Source organism: Oryx dammah, unplaced genomic scaffold, assembly GCF_014754425.2.
Source record: "Oryx dammah isolate SB20612 unplaced genomic scaffold, SCBI_Odam_1.1 HiC_scaffold_26, whole genome shotgun sequence".
Lineage (NCBI taxonomy): Eukaryota > Metazoa > Chordata > Mammalia > Artiodactyla > Bovidae > Oryx > Oryx dammah.
The window spans coordinates 17,809,043-17,830,958 of NW_024070210.1; the positions used below are offsets into that span (position 1 = coordinate 17,809,043).

The following is a 21,916-nucleotide window of genomic DNA, read 5'->3' on the forward strand; positions in this document are numbered from 1 at the left end:
GGCCAGTCCCCCCACTCCGAGTGTGGACAAAAGCTGGACCAGGAGCTCAGTCCTTTCCAGGCTCTGCCTCGACCTTGACGTTCTCTCTCTGCCTTAGCTTCCCTGCTGTAAAACGGATCTGGGTGTCCCGACTTTCTCAGACATCCTGGCGGTGTTTGTGGGGGCAGTAGGGGAGGGGATGATACAGGGAGATGCCTGAATGAAGCCCCATAGTGGGTGCCTCCTATGACAGAGGATTTCCTCTCACTTGTATCCCTTTAAAAGCATCTCCGTGATGGCATTGTTACAGTCCAAGCTCAAACTGCAGGCATCTCGAACTCTGGCCAAGCCTCTGAGCCTGTCCAGCTTGATGGCTGGGACCCCTGGGACTCGTGACACCGTGGCCTGTCAGCCTGGCCTCTGCATTTCAAGGCTGAGGTTCAGTCTGGAGAAGTGATAATCTGAGGACTCTCTCTGGGCTGGGAACAGGCAGATCATGGGTCTGCTCTCTCACACCCCCAGGGGAACTGACACTTGTGGGAGGCAGGTCCTCATCTCTGTGGCTGGCGTCTCCTTCCTTATTGGTTTTGCATGCCTCCTGAGAACAGGACTTGTGTGTCCAGTGGCTTGGAAAAATGGGGCCCTTCAGCCTGGGTGTGAACTTCCAGTTAGAGACGGGCACACAGCACTGCAAATGATTACACTGTGCCCAGAGGCAAGGTCTGCCTAGGGCCTGGGCAACTCTAGCTGGCCCACGATGGCAGCTGCAGGCCATTTGCCCAGTCTGCCTGCAGCCAATGGGCCCAGAATATCTGAGCGAGAACTTTTCAGGATATGAGCCGGGGCTGAAGGGCCAGCTGGGCCATGCCAGGCTCCTCTGGAAAGGGCCTCTTGTCACTGCCCTGGGCATCATAGCCAGACACGTTGGCTCTGCCCAGCCATGTCAGGGCACGAGGTAAACAGATCCACAGGCTCATGTCCCTGGTCTTGGTCTAGGCAAGAGTGGGAAGCCTTGCGGGAAAAAAGAATGGGCCAGGGGACAGCAGTGGGGGGGCTAGCACTTTCTCAGTCGTCCTGACCTGCATGTGGGACAGCGAGTGAGAGTCAGGGGACAAGTAGCTTAGGTGCCCACAGTTGGAAAAGGATTTGTGTTCAGCTTAGTGGATTGGGTCTGGGGCCACTGATGGGGTTATAAGGCTGGACTTCACTTCATCGCAGGGTGATGTGCTCAGGAGCTCTGATGTACATCAGGGAGAGGGACCGGAAGTCAGAGCTGGGCAGGAGCCCAGGGTGGACAGACTGGCATGAACAGTGGCTCTGCCCAGGCAGGGCTCTGACTCACTTTGGGCGCAGTCTTGAATGAGCAACCTAAGAGGCAGGTACAAGCCGAGAACCAAAGTACAATGATCTGTTGACTCTGGCTCCCTGGAGCTTGTTGTCTGCTGGGGGACAAAGAAATAGGCATCTGGAATTCAGTGGGCTGAGCCCAGCTTTGGCGTTTAGGAGGTATTATGGGCTCAGAGTATAGCCCCTGGCTCCGACTTGGGATGAGGGAAGACTTCCCAGAGGAAGCAGTGTCTATCGGACCTGCAGGATGAGTAGCACTTGGCCAGATGAAAAGGGTGGAAAGGTGTACTGGGCAGGGGAACTGCCTGGTAAGAGACCTGGAACAAAGTGGGAACAGCGTTTTGGAGCAGGAGCCGCTCTGAATGATGGTTCCAGCATGGAGTGTTGACACAAATGGCAGAAGCCCAAGTCTGCAGGGACTTGTGGGCCGGGTAGGGAGTTTAGACTTTGTCCTAAGATAGCTAGATATGGAGCTGGCTGGCCTAGGGATCTGGGTCCTTGTTGGGTGCCGTATGTAGGTCTGTTTGCCTCACGTTGGAGATGCATGAGCTCTGACTCCCCTTCTTCCTGGTGCTGAGTTTGTGGGGCCAGGGGTGGCAGAGGTAAGAGCAGGAACTTAGAGCATTAGCATCCTGGGGTGGAGGGATCCTTCCATCATCCCCAGGCCAGAGCTGAGGCCCCAAGGCCACTGGGACTGGGCTGGGCACCCCTTTCCTGGCCACTGTAACCTTGACTCATAGCAGTCTCGGCTCTCGGATGACTGCACCGAATGCCCCAAGCTTGAGGGTTGTCCCCTTAATGGCCATGGCCTAGCCCCATGGCCATTGAGGGCTCACTGGCCTCTCCTAGTCAATGTCCACATGCAGCTGTGCTGCTGATGGCACGTGGGGAGCAGTCTGTGTTTGAGTTGCCGTCCTTGGAGGGCATGGTGTCACCACCAGCGCAAAACACCCAAGAGCCTTTTCGGCACCTTCCCTCATGTGTCCGCAGAACACGTGTAAGTTCAGCGCTGTTTTCTTTTCTTTGTGCACACTGCTTTCCTCTGTAGAGAGAAAGTGTTTCTCACCGTAGGTCCTCCTGAAAGCCCCAGAGGTCCCTGGCTGTTGAGATCAGATGCTGGCTGTGTCTTCTGCCCAGGGCTGTCTGTGGTGTGGTCAGGGACTGGTTGCAGCAGCGAGGCTCCCGGAGGAAGGCAAGAGCGCATAGAGCCTTGACAGACAGTCAAACAGACTGATAGAGTGGGTGTGAGTGTCTGGGGCCCCATGATGTCTGTGGGTTTCCTTTTGCTGTGTTTTTGCATCCGTTTGTCAGAGGCCCTGCAGCTAATCCCAAGGGTGAGCTGCCTGCAGGAGTTCCTCCTTATACCCTGTTCCCTGCAACCTCAGGGTTGTATCAGGTGGGAACCTTCAGAAAGGATGGCTTCCTACCTCTCCCTCACTGTGAGGAAGGCCAGGCTGACTTCCACCAGAGGGACAGAGGAGAAGGGCTGGGGCCCAAGAAATGGGAGGATGTGGTTTGGGCCTGGGTAGAGCTGCAGGCTGTGACGTATGAGTGGGCTCAGAGCTGGAAGCCCCACCAGTAGCTCCCAGAACTGAGGCAGGGGTGGGCTTGCAGGGGCTGGAGGGTCTAGCTCTGAGAGTGAGGTGGAAGTGACCAGCACAGTCTCAGGTCCTCCCTGTGGGTGGACCTCCCACGGCTGCTGGTGCCTCTGTGGTGTGGGCCCCTCCACCCCGCCTTCCTTCTCTTCCTGCAGGTCTGAGGGCCTCAGCTGTACTAGGGCAAAATAGGAGAGGTTTACTCGCCAGCTGTTCAGTTAAGGGGCTTCCCAGCACCAGTGAGGAGGGAGATCCATGCCCAGACAATTCTTGCTGTGCTCTGGGAGGGTGGTATGCAGAGAGGGCCCTGGTGTCTTAGCAGCATGCCTTGGTGGTGGTAGTCACTAAGTCATGTCCAACTCTTGTGATCCCATGGACTGTAGCCTGCAGACTCTTCTCTGTCCATGGGATTCTCCAGGCAAGAATATTGGAGTGGGTTGCCACTTCCTTCTCCAGGGGATCTTCCCAACCCAGGAATTGAACCTGGGTCTCCTGCATTGCAGGCAGATGATTTACCAACTATTATGAGGGAAGCTCAGCGGCATGTCTTAGGAATGAGGAATGAGAGCTTGGTCTTGGAGTTCAAGCCCTGGCTCTGCAGGATCATTACAGTGTGACCTTTGGCAAGTTATTTAGCCCTTCAGAGCCTAACTCACCTGTAAAATAGAGGTTTAAATAACAGGGCTTCATGCTTTGGCTTCATGCTGCTTTATAAAGCTGTTGTGGGAATTAAACATGTGCAGAGTACTTAGGATCTGCCTGGCACGGTGCGCTCTTGTTCTTATTATAAATACTGACTACTGCCGCCACTACTACTTCTTGCCCTGCTGTCTTGGTGTGTCTTCCCCTCCTACCTCCGGGCTTCTCAGGTGTCTTCCACTCTTTTCTCCATCTCCCCAGACAATGATCTCTTTTTGAGGGTCGCAGGCTTGGGTATCTGTGCTCTTAGCATTATTAGCAGCATTCCAGTGGGGGGTGCAGAAGCTTCAGCCTCCCCAGAGTTGGTCCCTTTGATTTTTTTCTCAACCAGTCCCTGGCCCAGCAGCTTTGGAAACCTGCTGCGGTGTGAGGAGCCAAGGCCCTCCCTGATGGGCAGGGTAGGGGGTGGGTGGCAGACCAGGCCTGACCAAACAGCTGTGGCTGAGCCAGTGTGGGACTGGGGCAGAAGCAGCCCTGCCTCGGATGCCCTTTCTCAGACTCCGCCCTGACCTCCCCAACCCCAACCCCAACCCCTCTGCACTGAGTGGCCGTGCCTGGGCACCTCCATCAGGCACACACTCGCACGTGCACCTGGGCCCATGGGCCACGTGGGCTTTCCCTTCCTCCAAGCCCCAAGCCTGTGCTTCGGCTCACCAGGCTGTAGGGCTGGGATGGGGTGGGGGGGTGTTGTGTGTCTGTTCTGTCAGGGGAGGGGAGGGTCCTTGCTCCCTGGAGGCACGTGGACCTGCCAACTCCCCCTCGTACCCCCCCTTACACACACACTCACATGTACATGCACACACATGTGCGTGCACACACACACACACACAGCATGTCCTTTCTTCCTCTGTCTTGTACGTGGACCTGCTAACTCCCCCTCGTACCCCCCCCTTACACACACACACACACACACACTCCCACACACACACACAGCATGTCCTTCCTTCCTCTGTCTTGTAGTGCTTCATTCTGATTGGAGAGGCAGAGCCAACTCGTGTGGCCGGGACAGTCCCACCCTGCAGCTTCACCGTGGCGCCCAGGCTTGTTTTCGGTCTGGGGGCTGGCTTTTGGGTCTCTCTCTGCTCCGTGTGTTGGCTTGGCTGTCAGGGCGTGAGAGTTTAAAAGCAAGAGAAAGGGGTTTGTTTAGAAGGTGGTTTCTGTGGCCTCGGCGCTCTCTGCCTCCCAAATCCTCCCGGGGTGTGGCAGGGGGGTGGGTGAGGGGGCGCCTGGGTGACTCTCGCCCTCCCCCAGCTTCCACCGTCGAGACAAAGGGGATGCCGCTCGGAGAGCCGCTCTCACTCACAGCAGGGCCGGGAGCTGGGGAAGGAAATGGAGGAGGAAGTTCCTCCCCTTCTGGGTGCTGGGTGAAAGTGAAAGGCAGCAGGGGGGCTGGAGTGAGTCACAGCCGCTCTGGGAGGGGAAGGGAGCTGCGGAAGCCTGCAGAGGAGCGATAGCACTGCCGCCTCTCCGCGGCCAGGGCCATCGCTGGGTGTAGCCAGGGCTTCACGCCGGAGCCTGCCCCTAACCCAGTCAGCCCGCCTCTGCGCCCCTCGGCTGGTTTCCTGAGAACTCCCCAGGCTGCTCGCGGTGACCTGGGGCGTCTAGGTTCTGATGCCGAGGTCAGCCAGGACCTGCAGATGTTTTCAGGGCGGGGGGGGGGGGGGGGGGGGGTGGGGGTGCTTCCCGAGCTCCCTCCCCTCCCCTTCCTTCTAGACTTGGGTGACTCTGGATCCGAATCTTAGCGTGGGCAAGAGGTGGGCCATGTAGCTCTCACCCTCACCAACTTCCCAGAGAGGCAAACAAAACAAACAAAAAAAAAAGAAACCAGCCCTCTCCGAAGAAACAAAAAGCCTTCAAAAACATATGCACAGTCTAGGTGTAAGTTATAACTTGCACGCAGGTAATAAAAACATACCTAAATTATAAAATACTGGTCTGGATGCCTTCTCTTCAGTAGCAGGATAAAAAGAATGGCCTGGGTTGTTTGTCGTTGCTTTTATTTTATTTTTTTTACTTTACAATATTGTATTGGTTTTGCCATACATCAACATGAGTCCGCCACGGGTGTACATGTGTTCCTCATCCTGAACCCCCACTCTCACCTCCCTCCCCATACCATCCCCCTAGGTCATCCCAGGGCACCAGCCCCAAGCATCCTGTATCATGCATCGATCCTGGGCTGGCGATTTGTTTCATATAGGATATTATACATGTTTCAATGCTGTTGTTGCTTTTAGATCAAGTTACAAAGCAAACACAGGAACACTGGGAGCACGTTGGTCATGCCTTGTCAGGGAGAAGTCTTCAGGACTTGTGTTCTAGAAATCCGCCTCCCCTCAGAATCACAGCTATGCTGTTCTTTGCTCAAGATGCCAGGAGCTGTTTGGCGGTGGAAGAGGGTGGGCGGGGACTGACCAGCTACTGGGCTGCATCCTGTCTCCTGCCAGCCCAGGTTGCAAAACAGGTTCTGTGCTCCTTTGGGGAAGACTGTGGCTGCCACAGTCCCACCCAGCAGTTCCTCCCAGGGGTGGGGTTAGGACTGCACACACACCCTTCTGGGGCCTTACCTATATGCAAGCAGGGGATGGCAGCGTAGCCTTGGGCCTCGACTTTGCAAGGGCCTGGTGGGGCTCCCGACCCTGTAGCTGCACAGTTGGAAGCGTCTCCTGTTTTCTCCATTTCCTGTCTGAGATGTGCGTGGAGTGTCAGAGGAGGCACTGGCTGAAAAAAACCTCCCGCTGGCTCTGTTGGGGAAGCCATTGTCTGGACCGAGATGTGAGAGGACCTGCTTGGCTGCCCAGTGGGCTGAGGCCTGGCTTCAGAGGAGAAGGGAACCCCATATGGCCTTTGTCACCCCTGATCCCACCTTGACTGCAGGGGCTCGGGCTGGATCTCAGCCACAGCTTGCCCCTTGGCAGGTGCCTTTGTGCCAGGTTTGGAAGTTACACAACCAAATGAGCCGTCTTGAACACTAACCAGTAGGGCGAGGTGGTGGGACTAGGGGAGAGTCCCAGAGCACCCTGGGAGATGTTGCTGCCTCCTGGTAGCTCCCCCAACACCCTGGCTGCTGCCTTGCCATGGTCAGTCTGTGGCCTTGAGCTTGTCCCCAGGAGGCAGTGGAGCTGCAGGACCCTCAAGGCCCTCCCCTCACACGCATACTGACCTCTGGGGACATCCTTGGGAGGCTGCGGCTGACACTGTTGCTGTTCTTCTGTCTGCAGGCTCCAGGGCCCTGCGGAGCATCATGACCCGGGGCGAGTAGAGGAGCCCGAGAGCCTCTCCGCAGAAAGGAAGGAAGAGCCCGCTGTTCTTTCTCCCTGTGCCTGACTGCATCATCCAGCATTTCCGCTGGTCCTCCCTCTGGCTGCTGGATTAGGGCCGGGCTTCCAGCAGGACCATCCCCCAGGGGATGGGCGACTGGTGAAGTAGGTCTCACTGCCGGGGCCCCCGTTGGCCACACCATGAACCTCCAGGCCCAGCCCAAGGCTCAGAACAAGCGGAAGCGTTGCCTCTTTGGGGACCAAGAACCAGCTCCCAAGGAGCAGCCTCAGCCCCTGCAAGCCCCCCAGCAGCCCCCGGCCCCTCCGCAGTCCAGAGTGAAGGAGGAGCCTTACTTTGCCCACGAGGGTCCAGCAGGGGCTGTTCCCCACTCCCAGCCGGTGGAACTGCCCCCTTCCAACAGCCTGGCCCTACTCAACTCTGTGGTGTACGGGTCTGAGCGGACCATGCTGTCCCAGCAAGTGGGCCCGGTCAAGTGGCCCAACTCCGTGATGGCTCCAGGGCGGGGCCCGGAGCGGGGAAGGGGCGGGGGTGTCAGCGACAGTGGCTGGCAGCAGCAGCCCGGCCAGCCTCCACCCCACTCGACGTGGAACCGCCACAGCCTGTCCCTCTACAGTGGACCCAAGGGGAGCTCTCATCCTGGCATGGGGGTCTCTACCTACTACAACCACCCAGAGCCTCTGAAGCGAGAGAAGGGAGGGGGGCCGCAACTGGACCACTACGGAAATGCTGTGCGGCCCATGGTGCCGCCCAAGGTGCAGCTGGAGGTGGGGCGGCCCCAGGCGCCCCTTAACTCTTTCCACGTGGCCAAGAAGCCCCCAAACCAGACACTGCCCCTGGAGTCCTTCCATTTGGCGTTCGGCCACCAGGTGAACCGGCAGGTCTTCCAGCAGGGCCCACCGCCCCCCAACCCCGTCGCGGCCTTCCCGCCCCAGAAGCAGCAGCCACCGCAGCAGCAGCAGCAGCAGCAGCAGCAGGCGGCCCTGCCCCAGATGCAGCTCTTTGAGAACTTCTACTCCATGCAGCAGCCACCACCCTCTCAGCAGCCTCAGGACTTTGGCCTGCAGCCGGCCGGGCCACTGGGGCAGTCCCACCTGGCCCACCACAGCATGGCACCCTACCCCTTCCCCCCCAACCCTGACATGAACCCAGAACTGCGCAAGGCCCTCCTGCAGGAGTCGGCCCCGCAGCCTGTGCTACCTCAGGCCCAGATCGCCTTCCCCCGCCGTTCCCGCCGCCTCTCTAAGGAGGGCGTCTTGCCTTCCACCGTCCTGGATGGGGCCGGGACCCAGCCTGGGCAGGAGCCCGCCAGCAACTTGTTCCTACATCACTGGGCCCCGCAGCAGCCGCCACCCGGCCCTCTGGGGCAGCCCCATCCCGAAGCTCTGGGGTTCCCACTGGAGCTGAGGGAGTCGCAGTTGCTGTCCGACGGGGAGAGACTGGCACCCAATGGTCGGGAGCGGGAGGCTCCCACCATCGGTGGTGAGGAGGGCATGCGGGCGGTGGGCACAGGGGACTGTGGGCAGGTGCTACGGAGTGGGGTGATCCAGAGCACCCGACGGAGGCGCCGGGCATCCCAGGAGGCCAATTTGCTGACCCTGGCCCAGAAGGCAGTGGAGCTGGCCTCGCTGCAGAACACAAAGGTGAGTGGCAGGGGCTGGGGGCAGACCCAGCAGAGGGCAGGGTGAGCCGTGTCTAGGGCCAGGGAAGAGCAAGGAACTCCAGGTCCACAAGGGCAGTTTTCTCCCTTGATTGAAGGAAATGAAAGAACTCATCTATTTCAGAGAGTTTTGAACTTCCCGCAAAAGTTCACCTATGGATATGTAGGTGTATCCACACCTGACGGGAAGATGGGTTTTATTCACATGCAGGCTTGCAGGCAGGGCAATGCAGTGCCCCTTGCGGTGGGTTGCCTTCTTCATTTGGGTCTTGCAGGGTTGGGAGTAGGGGGAGGTGAAACCATTTCCAGATCCAGTATGCTAAAAGACAAGAATGTGGTCATGGTTACACAGGGGGTTATACTCGTCAAACTGCATCAAACTATAATTAAAAATAGGTGCAATTTGTTGCATGTTAATTATCTTGCAAGAAAGTTGATTTGAAAGAAAAGACAGGGAAGAAGAATGTATAGAATTTGAGCACCTGTGTTGTACTTGGAGTTTCTTATCCCTGATCACCACTAGTTTCTCATCAAACCTAATGGGAGGGATGCTGGGATGCTGGCATTTACCCCATTTTATTGCTAAAGAAACTAAAGCCCAGCTGGGATTTCCCAGGGTCATAAAGGTACGATAGAAGCTAGAATCTGACTCCGAAGCCAGTGTTTGCCCCTTCTTTCACAAGAGGTCTCAATCCGCAAAATCTGTATAGCCAGACCTTTGTATAGGAGGCTGTAGAATTGACTTCAGCCAGCTGTCAGTGGGGAGATAGATAACGAAGACCACCCTTACTTTGCCGCAGGTTCCTTGCTTACTTTCTTTTGCAGAGATATGTGTTGAGTATGTGGATGCCATTTCACACGCCACTCACTGTCTAGGCCAAACAGAATATGTCTGTGAGCCATTTGTGGCCTGAGATGGCCATCTGGGGACTCGTGCTTCAGGCCAAGATGGGAGAACCTGGCAAAAGGGAGGTTATGGAGAATATTTGGGAATATGGTGGGGGAAAGGTGGTCAGGGAAAGGCCACGTTGCCATGGACCATTGGGAACCATCCTAGGTGTTTGAGCCTGAGTCCTATGGGACTAGGGGTCCCGGACCAGCAGATCAGGACTTACCTGCTAACCATCTGCGTTTTCATTTCCTCTCGGTCCCCTTCTCCAGGATGCCAGTGGCTCTGAGGAGAAGAGGAAAAGTGTGTTGGCTTCAACTACCAAGTGTGGGGTGGAGTTTTCTGAGCCTTCCTCAGCCAAGCGAGCACGAGAGGACAGCGGGATGGTGCCCCTCATCATCCCAGTGTCTGTGCCTGTGCGGGCAGTGGACCCAACTGAGGCAGCCCAAGCTGGAGGTGTTGATGAGGATGGAAAGGGTCCCGAGCAGAACCCCGCTGAACACAAGCCGTCAGTCATTGTCACCCGCCGGCGGTCCACCCGTATCCCTGGGACTGATGCCCCGGCTCAGGTATGAGAGGCGCCCCGTGCAAACAGCTCCGTACCTGAGTGCTCCTGGTGCCTTAGCAGTGACATTATATGGGAAAAAGCAGACCGTGGCAGTATAGGAGGGATTCAAGCCCCCGTGGGGATATTATTTATATTTTCCAAACGGAACTTTCGGAAAAATGGCACTTACAGAGAAGAAAGAAACAGTTTTATACTTGAAATGTGGACTGTTTAGGAAAATCCAGGGTGTGTGAGTCTCTTTTATTTCAGGTCAACAAATTTCGATTGGGCCTCTTATATGGGTCAGGCCCTGTGCTGAGCGCTGGGACCTAGAAATGTTTACTTGTTCTGTCAGTACAAGCGTGTGTGTTGCAATCTCCCGCTAAGATTGAGGTTTTGTCTATTTCTTAGTTCTGTCAGTATTTGTTTTATGCATTTTGATGCAGTGTTTGTTGCATGCTCATTTAGAATTGGCATAGAAACTATCATAAAATGTTTTATCTTTAGTAGTTTTTTTGCCTTTTGAAGTTTGCTTTGTCAGGCACTTCACTTTCTTTTGGTTAGTGTGGGTGGGAGGATGGGATCTGTACTTTTTTCTATCTTTTTACTGTCGGCCTTTCCATATCATTCTACTTAAGGTGTGTCTTTCAAGTGGTATGTAATTAAGATTTGTTATTATCTGTTCTGACAATCTTTGCCTTTTTGTTAGAGCATTGATATGGTTTACATTTAATGTAATTACTGATAAACTTCGGTTTAAATCTGCCAGGTACATTTTCTTTCTCCAGCATTCCCCACTCCCCCTCGCCCCCGCCTCTTTTTTGTTTTCCTTTGGATTGATTGAGTTTGTTATTCCATTTCCCCTCTTTATTAATTTATTAGTTATATACTTGATGTATTACTCCTTTAGTGATTACCGTTAGGAGCCTTTTTTTTAACCTGGAGTTCTATGAGAGAACTAAGCCCTACAGAAAGGGATTTGAGTGACCATTTTCTCAATTATCTGGAGGATGTTACATAGCTAGTACCATTCTAGATGCATTGGAGAGAGGTTCATTTATTACACAGGGAATGCTTTATGACATTAGAGCTTAATTCTCTGTTTCCTAGAGAATGCATTCTTGGCTTATTGAAATCTAATGTAAGTTAGTGCTTTACCTCTTCTTGGACAATGCAGAGTTCCTATAACCCTTTTAACTCCATTTTCCCCTAATCCCTAACTCGAAGAATTATTGACATGAATTTTCATTCTCTATATATTTTAACATTATCAGGACATTATAACATTACTGTTTTGTTCAGTTGTTTTAGATTTATTCATATATGTAGATTGTTTTGTTGTTTTTTTATTTCTTGTATCTATCTCCAAGTTTCCATCTCAAATCATTTATATGCTGTTTGAAGAATATCCCTTAGTATTTCCTTTAGTGTGAGTCTGTTAGTAATAAATCTTACTAGTCTTTGATTTTCTGAAAATGTTTTTATTTCATGTTCATTTTTAAAAATAACTTTGCTGGGTAGAGAAGTCTGTGTTGGTAGGTTTTTGGTGGGTTGTTTTTTTGTTTTTGGCATTTTAGAGATGTCATTCCATTGTTTTCAGGCTTCTATTATAGTTACAGTATTGAGAAGTCATAACCCTTATTGTTGCTCCTTTGAATGTAAAGTATCTTTTTATCCCTGTTGCTTTAAGATTTTTTTTTTTGGTCATTGGTTTTCAGCAGTTTTGCTGTAATACCTAAATATTATTCTCTTTATATATATCCTGTTTAGAGTGCTTCTTGAATATTTCTTCTGCTCCATTTTCTCTCTCCTCTCCTATGGGACTTTGGTTACATATTTTGTTAGAATTTTTCACTGTATCCCATATTTTGTCTGTCATTCAGTTTTCTGTTCTTTTTTTCCCTTAGTCTGACCTATATTTCAGTCCACCCATTCTCTTTAGATATGTATAATATGTTGTTAAGCCCATTCATTATACTCTTGTTTTTAGTTATTTTTCAGTTATTGAATTTTCATTTGGTTCATTTTTAGAGTTTCTAGTTCTTTGATGAGACTCTCAACCATGCCTTTTAGTCTATTGCATAACTTAAGCATGTATTTCTTTTCTCCTCTTTTTTTGGGGGGGAGGGGTGCACTTCGTGGCTTGTGGGATCTTAGTTCCTTGACCAAAGATTGACCTGGGCCCCAGCAGTGAAAGTGCTGAGTCCTAGCCACTGAACCACCAGGGAATTCCCAAGCATAGTTTTCGTAAAGTTTATATCTGATAGCTCCATTAATGAGATCCCTGTGGATCTGTATCTGTTATCTGCTATTTCTTGTTTTTAAATCCCATCTTGCTCTCTTGTATATCTGGTTATTTTTAATTGAATGTCAGACATTATATATGAAAAGTTGTTGAGATAATTAGACTCTGGATGATGTTCTCTTCTCCTGGAGAGGATCTGTCTTTGCATCTGACAGGTAGCGAAGAGCACAAGCAATCCTGGATTGCTTTAACATAATCAGATAATTTGAAGCTAGGCATTATTCCATTTGAGAACTAGTCTATTCTGATTCACTTTTATTCCAAGATATTGCCCTTTGGAGTCCCAAGCTGAAAGCCTACAGGTTTACCAGGTTCTCCTTCTTTGGCAAGCTCTAAACTCCAGTTTTTATTCTGATGGATCCTTGAATTTATTAAAAGCTCTGCTCAGTTTTTCAGCCTCTAAGTTGTCTCTTCCATAACAGCATCTATCTCTCGGGAAAACACAATTCCAAATGCTGGACTCACTATTTTGGCTTTCCTCTTTTCCCTGGACCTTGACACTTTAATTCTTTGCCAACTCCTTCGCTCTCTTGATACCCACAGAAATGTAGCTTTGTATTGAATCTGGATTTTTTAGTCATTCTCAGCTGGAGAGTTGGCCTGCACGCCTAGTGTCTGTAACACAAAAGAGAGCTCCAAGATTTTCATGAGCAGCACAGTCTCTGTTCTCTGGAATCTTGTTCTCTGGTTAGGGGAAAGCTTGTGGTGGAGGCTGGAGGCCTGCGCAGCTTGTCCTGAGGATGGTAGGACAGAGCCTAAGCAACTACACTGTTCAACATGCCCATTTTGTAGAAAAGGAAATAGGTCCCAAAAAGGCCAGGGGCTTACCTAAGATTGTACAGCCAAGTAGTGGCAGAGTTAGCCCTGGAATTTGGATCTCTTATATCCTGCCTGAGGACTCTCTCTACACCAGGCTTTCGGGGAGGTCTGTCTGTCTGTCTCTCTTTATCTTTGTGTTATGGACATTTTGGATCATGTGCAAAAATTAGAGTGGTATAATGAATCCTAATATCTACCCATCACCCTCTTTTACATTTTTCAAAATGCAACCAGTCTTCTTTCATTTGTACTTCCACTTCTTCCTGCCACTAGATTTTTTTTTTTGGAAGCAAATCCCAAACATCACATTATTCTAACCATAAATACTTTGTTTTTGTATCTGAAGTACATCATATTATACATAAGAATTATTTTGTTTTGTTTCTTTCTTTCCTTCCTTCCACAATATCATTATCACACTGAAAAAATCAATATGAAAAATGCGGTCAGATAATTAATAAAATAGTTTAAATCCATTTTCCTTATAAAATCACAAAACATTACTGCTAACTGAGTTTATGTTGGATTTCTTGTCTAGCAAGTTTGGGGGCTTTGGGCTCTACTGCATTTTTTTTTTTTTTTTTTGCTTTCTGTGCAATCATATTGTGCCCCTAAGTAGGGGGGAAAGGAACAGTGTCATTTCTTCCTAGTCTGTGGAACAGCAGAGAGGGTGCAGATGGCTAAAAAAACAAGGCCAAGACCTCATGGGGAGTCAGGGCCCTCCGCTGGAAGGGGCAGAAAGCCTATGGTTCCTGGGCCCACTCAGTCAGTGTGGCCAGTCTCACCTGTGCACCCAGGGAGGTGATTGAGGTCGCTTGCTCACTCCTGTCGGACTTCGTTCTCTCTTGAGAGGGTAGGGATGCAAGGAAGAGAGGCCTGTATTCCTGTACAGCCCTGCCCTCTATTCTGTGTGGAGGCCCACGAGGGATACCAAACAGGCAGAAGTGTAAGCCAGGAGGGCTAACTTTTGACAGCATAAGTAGGCTAGCCTGTGATCGTAGGACTAAGACAAAGTTCTTCAAGGACAGGGCTGTCCTGTTCACTGTGGGCACATGCCCAGCTTGGGTCTTGGCACATGATACAAGCCTCCATCTAATGTAGAGCTTGGGGTTTAAGTAGTGATAGCAGCCAGTACTGATTAGCTACTATGTACCAGGTGCTGTTCTCAGTGATCTCCGTGTATTGGTTCCTTTAGTCCTCTTAGCGGTAGGTATTTGTTATCCCCATGTTAAAAACGAGAATGCACAGAGTTAAGTAACTTTAAGCGGTAAGGAAAGGAAGTAGCTCCCAGTTCAAGTGATCCAGTCTCAGTGCCTGGGCCCTTAACCACAGTAGCTCCCTGCCCTGTAGCATACTTCACGACAGGTGTTGGCAGCTGTGGCCTGTACGCTAAATCTAGCCCTAAGACTGGTTTGTACACTTTTCAAAGGATTATTTAAAAAGAGCCGGGGTAGGGGTCGGGTCAGGAGAAGACTGAAGACTGCGTTGACGAATGTGTGTATGTGGCCCACAAAGCCTAAAGTATTTACTGTTTAGCCCTTGACAGACAGTGTGCTGACCCCTGCTCCCTGTCTCAGGCTTGCCTTGCCCACGAAGGTGTGGTAGGCAGACTGAGTTCCGGAGGTGAGACTGGCAAGCAGTGGTCAAGACGTCAGTGTTCCCAGGATGCGGGACGCTGAGCCATCTTGGTTCTGTTTCCTTCTCCAGCCTGAGGACATAAACGTTAAGTTGGAGGGGGAGCCTTCAGTGCGGAAACCAAAGCAGCGGCCGAGACCTGAGCCCCTGATCATCCCCACCAAGGCGGGCACTTTCATCGCCCCTCCCGTCTACTCCAACATCACCCCCTACCAGAGCCACCTGCGCTCTCCTGTCCGCCTCGCCGACCACCCGTCCGAGCGGAGCTTTGAGCTGCCCCCCTACACACCACCCCCCATCCTCAGCCCCGTGCGGGAAGGCTCTGGACTCTATTTCAATGCCATCATGTCGACCAGCAGCATCCCAGCCCCTCCTCCCATCACGCCAAAGAGTGCCCATCGCACCCTGCTCCGGTCTAGTGAGTGACACCCCGCCAACCCCACCCCTGGGAGCCGTCGGGGGAAGGCAGTGTGGAGGGGAGGAGGGCGGTGACAGGGAAGACTCGGGCTTAGGGCTGCTGGGGACTGAGCCGGCCAGCTGTGGGGAAAGGGCCCCTGCTCTCTGTCTCCTGAGAGGAGAAGCTTGTCCTGGTGCAAGTACACGTAGGGGTGGGCTAAACCCCAGTTCCACCATTTACTGTTACATCCCCTGTGGAAGGCATTTGAACTCCCTGGGTCTCAGTTTCTTCTGCATTTAAGTGAGGACGTTTGTAGTATTTGGTTAATGACGAAATGCCAATATGTATTCAGCTATTTTTAGAATCACAAACAGCAGTTTCCTATGGTTCAGCCTAATAGCTTGCCTCAGAGGGTTGTGGTGAGGTTCAGATGCATTAAGACTCGTAAAGCACTTCACGTTGTCTCTGATGTGTCACATTCGTTCTTAATATTATGTGGCAGATTCTGTCTCCCGGGTCTCTTCAACAGTCATTTTGCCCCAGAGCAGACATTTTGGCTGGCCTGGGTGGTGGTGAATTGCTAAAAAAAATGTTGTCCACTCCACAACATTTCCCTCGGAAAAAGGGGATAATCCTATCAGGGTGATAGAGAGGATTAAGAAAAAGTAAACCTATCCAGAGATAGGACAGGGGTGAGTCACTGCATTAACCTCTGACCCTGACCTCATCATGACATGGCTCTCTGGTGCCCCCTGCTGTCTGGGTGAGAAATGACTCGCCCCTGAGCTGATGCGCCTTTGGCTCTTCCACTTTTAACTGGAAGCTTGGAAGCTTCTCTCCCTGCCTGGGTGGTGCAAGAAGAAAGTCACTGTAGAGACCAGCTTGGCGACAGAGAAGAGGTCCTGTCCATCCATGAGTATTTTTCTTGCACTTAGATGTAAAGCCTGAAGCGGATCCTGTGAGGGCACCAAGTAACATGGGGGGCGCTGTGGTGTGTTCCAGAGAGAGTGCTGGGTCACTGGGGAGTTGACGTGGAGGCCTGGGAGACAGGGAAGCAAGCGTCCAGGCAGGGTGGGAGTCAGCGGTCAGTGAGTGAAGCGGACCTTAAGCTTGGGAGCCTGCAGAGGCTGCTAGCCCTGGTGGTGAGGAAAGCATTTACTGAAGAGAGGGTGGGGCTAGAGCTGAACTTGAACTAGGAAGCAGGTGGGGAGGGCGCACTGGGCTGATGAAAGGAGAGGTGCAGAGGCCTGGAGGTGGAACGTGCAGGGAGTGCGGGGGGCCACGAGGGATGGACGGTCCAGGCAAGGCTGTGGCTGGAGGCAGTGTTGGCAGGGGAACCGCCTTGGACGCTTGAGCTGAGGAGTTGAGATTTCCTCTCAGGTTGCAGAGAGGAGTCAGCAGATTTTGTTTGTGGAGCCAAGGGGGAGTGTCTTGATAGCATAGGGCATTAAGATTAGCTCGGAGAAACTGAGGCAGAGAACCTGGCCAGGAAGTGAAGAGATAATTACGAAACAGCGGTCTCCTTCACTGCCTCGCTCCTGTAGCTGAAGTGTCTGCCTCTTGTACTAGAGCAACCGTAGCTGAACGTTGGACTTGATGCTGTTGTGTGGGAGCTCCCGGGGCAGCTCTAGTAATGTGACTGGTAGTAGTAGTAACAGTAGCTAGTATTGATTGAGGGCTGGGCTTTGTGCATGATTTCATTGAACCCTGACATCATCTTAAGGAGATAGGTAGTATAGCCCCTTGCAGCAGGTGTGAACAGGGAGGGACCCACGTATTTGGTAAAAGTCACAGCTAGTTGTCACAGTTGCAGGGTGTCTGACTGCCTAGCGTGAACCTCTGAGTCACCGCTGTGGCCCCTGTGCGTACAGAGCAGCCACCCAGGGTTGGGGAGGGCGGCCGTGTTCAAGGGAGGAGGGTGCTGTCTCCTAACCTACCTTTTGTCCCATAGATAGTGCCGAAGTCACCCCGCCTGTCCTCTCTGTGATGGGAGAGGCCACCCCAGTGAGCATCGAGCCGTAAGTGCAGCCCAGCCTCTGGCCCAGGGGGTGAGGGTGGCCAGCTGGGGCCCAGTGCACGCAGGCAGGCCCTCAAGGAAGAGGAGGGTTCTGTGTGCTGAGGGTCTTCACTGAACCCCCACCCCCACCCCAGCTTCTGTGTGGAAGTCACAGGGAAGGCAAAGGGACCAGCCCAGTTTGAATTTGCCTCCGAAGAAAATCAGAAGGGCCGTCCAAGCAGCTCTTTCCTTGGCTGTAAACCTGGAGTTTCTCCTCTTGGCAACTTCTGGGCCTTGCCTTTCCGGCAGCACCAGGTGCTGCTTGCTAGGCTGTCCTCACAGAAGCTGGATTTCCTCACACCCAGCTGAAGCCTTGCCGTGCTCAGCCACTCCCCACCCCCTACCCCCGCCTTTCCCCAGGGAGAAAGTCGGGTTCTCCCTCCCCACACAGTGAGACCTCACTCCCTGTCCTTTCCACCCTTGCAGACGGATCAATGTGGGCTCCCGGTTCCAAGCGGAAATCCCCTCAATGAGGGACCGTGCCCTGGCCGCTGCAGACCCCCACAAGGCTGACTTGGTGTGGCAGCCATGGGAGGTCCTGGAGAGCAGCCGGGAGAAGCAGAGGCAAGGTGAGCAGGCACGAGCCAGCAGGCAAGGGCCTGCTGTTGGGCTATGGGTGGGGTAGGCCCCAACCCGACCCGGCCCTGCTCAGCCCTACAAGTGCTTTTCTCTCCTCCCTCCCCCAGTGGAAGACCTGCTGACAGCTGCCTGCTCCAGCATTTTCCCTGGAGCCGGCACCAACCAGGAGCTGGCCCTGCACTGTCTGCACGAGTCCAGGGGAGACATCCTGGTGAGACCCTGCCCTCCGGTGGAGGAGGGCCCCTTGGGGAGGCTGGCAGGGAGCCGTGTCTCTGGTCTAGGAGCCAGGCCTGTCAGCGAGCTGATCAGAAGCAGGCGGGAGGGTCTGACCAAGGTCGGGGTGGTAGGGGGTCGGCCTGAGGGAGCCCTGGTTCTGGACTCGAGACTTCACTGTGCAGGGTCCACTCCAGTCTCTGGGTAGTGGGTCCCCCACCCCTCAGACAGGGCTGTCCACTGAGGACCTTCTCCATCTGTGACTGCCTCCCCTGGGGACCAGGTATTCTCTCTTGAGACACCCCAAGTAGCCCAACCCCACTGACCTTGCCCTCTTGCCAGACCTCCACAGTTAAGAGTTAAGTAATCACCCTTCTCAGAGTCGTGGATTTTGGCCACTGAGAACCTGTCAGGGCCCTGACCTTTTCCTCACTTCCCTTTCAGGAAACGCTGAATAAGCTGCTACTGAAGAAGCCTCTGCGGCCCCATAACCACCCGCTGGCAACTTATCACTACACAGGTGGGCTGGTGGGGTGGACCAGGGGCCTCCACGGGTCTCCAGCGTCAGTGGGGCTCAGTGCTGAGTCACAACCCGGGGTGGGGCAGGGGTGGAGAGGTGGGAGGGGGGGGCAGATAAGCCAAGATCCAGTGTGAGGGAACCCCAGAGCTGGAGTGGCTCTCCCTGTGCCCTGCAGGGGGAGGGAGAGGGCTCGAGCATGTGGGAGCCCATTTGGGCAAAAAAGCCCAGGAGGTGTGGGTATCAGGAGCAGGAGCCTGGGGACTGCCATGTCTTACACTGGGCACTGTGCTTTCAGAAGGACATTAACCAAGTGGCAAAACCAATAGTAGCCGCTGGTATCGAGCCCGTCTGGTGGGGCATCCCATCTGTGCCAGGCAGGGCACCTAGAAGCTTCTGCATGCATGGTTTTACTCAGTCTGCACCACAGACTGGCTGTGAGATGGCTTCTATTATTAGATCCCATTTCACACTTTCACAAGTGGGGAAAGTGAGGCTCAGGGGCTAAGCAGCATGGCTAGTAAGTGCAGCCAGCTCTGAGTGCCTGCAGAGACGGTGGGTGGACGACCTCACGCTTTCCTGCTGCTCAGAACAGCCCCCCGCAGTGCTCCCAGGCCCACCCCGCCCTCCTACCTCGGCTCCCTCCTTGCCCTGCAGGCTCCGACCAGTGGAAGATGGCTGAGAGGAAGCTGTTCAACAAGGGCATTGCCATCTACAAGAAGGACTTCTTTCTGGTGCAGAAACTGGTGAGCTGGGGCTCTGTTTCAGGGGCAAGAGAAGGGCAGAAGCCCCCTGCAGGATTTGGGGGTTCCCTCTGCTAAAGAATCTGCCTGCAATGCAGGAGGCCAGGGTTAGATCCCTGGGTGGAAAGATCCCCTGGAGAAGGAAATGGCAACTCACTCCAGTATTCCTGCCTGGAGAATCCCCATGGACAGAGGAGCTTGGCAGGCTGCAGTCCATGGGGTCACAGAGTCGGACACGACTCAGTGACTACACCACCACCGCCATCTGTTGAGGGAGGAGCAGCCTGCAATTGCTTCCCAAGCCTTAAAAAACAGTTAGGTCAGTGCCACTTAGTAGCTTCAGAGACATTTTTCTAAACAAAACAAGAAGGGATATGATCAGGCATTCTTCCCGCCTTGGTTCTAAGCCCCTTCCCTCATCTTAGGGTAGTGTACCACACCCTGAAGTCTCACTCCAGAGGGGCCTGAGTAGGTACCAGACCTCGTAGCACCAAACTTAAAATAGTGACTTGCCTAAGGGGAAGGGGGAAGAGGAGGAGGGTTGCAGGTGGAGGAGAGCCATCCCGAGGCGCTGGAGTACTTCAAAGGCCACAGTTAGTATGTGGGAGAAGAGGTCACCCTGAGAGCGGCGGCACCGAGAGCTACAAGTGACTGGGGGGCCTCTGCCTACTTCCTGTCAGGCTGGGGCGGCCCGGGGCTTCCTTCCAGGAACTCAGCTGACGGAGTAGAGGAGACCCGGGCCTAATTTTCCTAGATTTCTCTTGTCCTCCCCACCCCGCGTTCTTTGGGGAGAGTGTTCTGCCAATCTAAGGACTTGCGCCTTCCCACCAGCTCTGTGTCACAAAGCCTGAGACAGCTGAGGGAAGACGGCTTCCCAGAGTGTGCTCTTTCCTCCTGGGATTGTAGGTTGTGCCAGGGACGCCCTGGGGCCTGGACCACGTGCTGACGAGTTCTCCCCCAAGGGCCCTGTCGTGAGGACAGTCGTTTTGCTGGGCTCCCTGACTGGGCAGTATTGCTGAGAAGTGCTTGCCTGGGAAGCTGGCTGAGGCACCCCTAAATGCCTTAATGAAAAGAACAGACCATTAGGCAGGCAAACAGATGATCAGAGGGAATTGGTAGTAAAAGTATAAACAGGATCTAATTAATGAATCTGTGACTTGCCTATTCCTGGGAGATGAGTCATGTCTTTTCCCTGCTTATGCACAGAGGGCCCTCACTGACCCCTTGGGCTCTGTGGGCAGAACCCCCCAGTTCCCAGTGCAGCCCAGCAACTGGTTGAGCTGTCTGAAAGCCTGGGGAGAAAGGGGAGACTCGAAAACACTCTGCTCTGGGCAGTGGGGGTGGGGGAAGCAGCCCAGAAACCAAACCCAGTGGCCGAAGGGATTTGTGAAACAGGAGGGCAAGGATTTCAGAGCTTGGGAGGATCATTTGGTCTCCCCCTACTCACTACCTGCCAAGAGACTTGCCTCAGGCCACACAGCCATTCAGTGGCAGAGTTAGAACTAGACTTAACCTCCTGCTTCCCCTGCAGGTTTTCCAGGGCTTTCATATCAGTCTCCCCTGAGTTCTTCCCCGATATCAGGGAGTTTGACAGTTCTTTTCTCACTGCTCCCTGAAGAATAATGAAACCGTATGCCTGGATTAATATAGAGAGGCCGTGTTACTGGGCCTAGCCTGGCTTTGAATGTGAATGGTGCCCAGACTTTTTCCTCTTTAACTTTACATTTTGAAAAATCTCAAGCTGACAGAAAAATGGAAAGAACAGTATGATGCCCAGCCATATATCTCTCAGATTTACCAGTTGTTAACATTTGCCACACTTGTTCTCTCTCTGTGTCCATAGGTAAACTCACATACACATGTGTTCTCTGTTTTAACTGATCATTAAATGTTACAGCATGACATTTTACCTAAATATTTCCTGAAACAAAGGTATTCTCCTGCAAAACCGAAGTACCATTATCACACCCAAGAAATTTAAACTGACATAATAATACTCCGTATTCAAATCTCCCCAGTGGCTCCATGTTGTCCTTTTTAGCTTTATATAAAAAAAAAATGGTAAAGTGTTGGTTAATTGACTTGGTCAGTGGTTTGTGCACAGCAGACATTGGAGACATGCTTGTATTTCCTGGGTTTACTGGATTTAGTGTTTACTAAAGTTAAGGGGGGGGGCATGCAGGAATGAGAAAGGCTGTAGTGCCACCAGGCAGGTGAGCTGAACCAGGAACTCTGACCTCAGTTTTGGCTTCAAACCAGATCCAGACCAAGACCGTGGCCCAGTGCGTGGAGTTCTACTACACCTACAAGAAGCAGGTGAAGATTGGCCGCAATGGGACGCTAACCTTCGGGGATGTGGATACGAGTGATGAAAAGTCGGCCCAGGAAGAGGTTGAAGTGGATATTAAGGTGACTCCCTTCCCAGCTTCCGCTGCTTAGACTGAGCTGGGAGCCTGAGCCCAAGCTCTCCAGGACTCCCTAGAGGGGAGAGAGAGGAAGGCAGTGCCCCTGACAGCCCAGGGAGTTGATGTCCTAGGCACTGGCCCTGGGCCTTTGGGTTGCCCTCTCTACCTGCCAATGTCATTGTAATGATACACTATGTAGATGCAGAACACGGGATATTTCCCAGTGTTGCTACCAGCATCAGTTTCTTGTCC

General features: G+C 52.8%; 1 protein-coding gene across 2 annotated transcripts in view; it reads left to right on the plus strand.

Annotated features, from left to right (window-relative positions):
* MIDEAS (mitotic deacetylase associated SANT domain protein) overlaps positions 1 to 21,916 on the plus strand; it is a 68,427-nt gene that overhangs the window by 39,784 nt on the left and 6,727 nt on the right. For both annotated transcript variants that reach the window (XM_040227536.1, XM_040227537.1), the window contains exons 2-10: positions 6,842 to 8,542; positions 9,721 to 10,017; positions 14,827 to 15,172; positions 17,103 to 17,169; positions 17,634 to 17,776; positions 17,894 to 17,997; positions 18,444 to 18,519; positions 19,174 to 19,262; positions 21,519 to 21,668. In XM_040227536.1, the coding sequence (XP_040083470.1) occupies positions 7,082 to 8,542; positions 9,721 to 10,017; positions 14,827 to 15,172; positions 17,103 to 17,169; positions 17,634 to 17,776; positions 17,894 to 17,997; positions 18,444 to 18,519; positions 19,174 to 19,262; positions 21,519 to 21,668 (2,733 nt within the window). In that variant the 5' untranslated portion in view covers positions 6,842 to 7,081. The remainder of the gene's footprint in view (positions 1 to 6,841; positions 8,543 to 9,720; positions 10,018 to 14,826; positions 15,173 to 17,102; positions 17,170 to 17,633; positions 17,777 to 17,893; positions 17,998 to 18,443; positions 18,520 to 19,173; positions 19,263 to 21,518; positions 21,669 to 21,916) is intronic.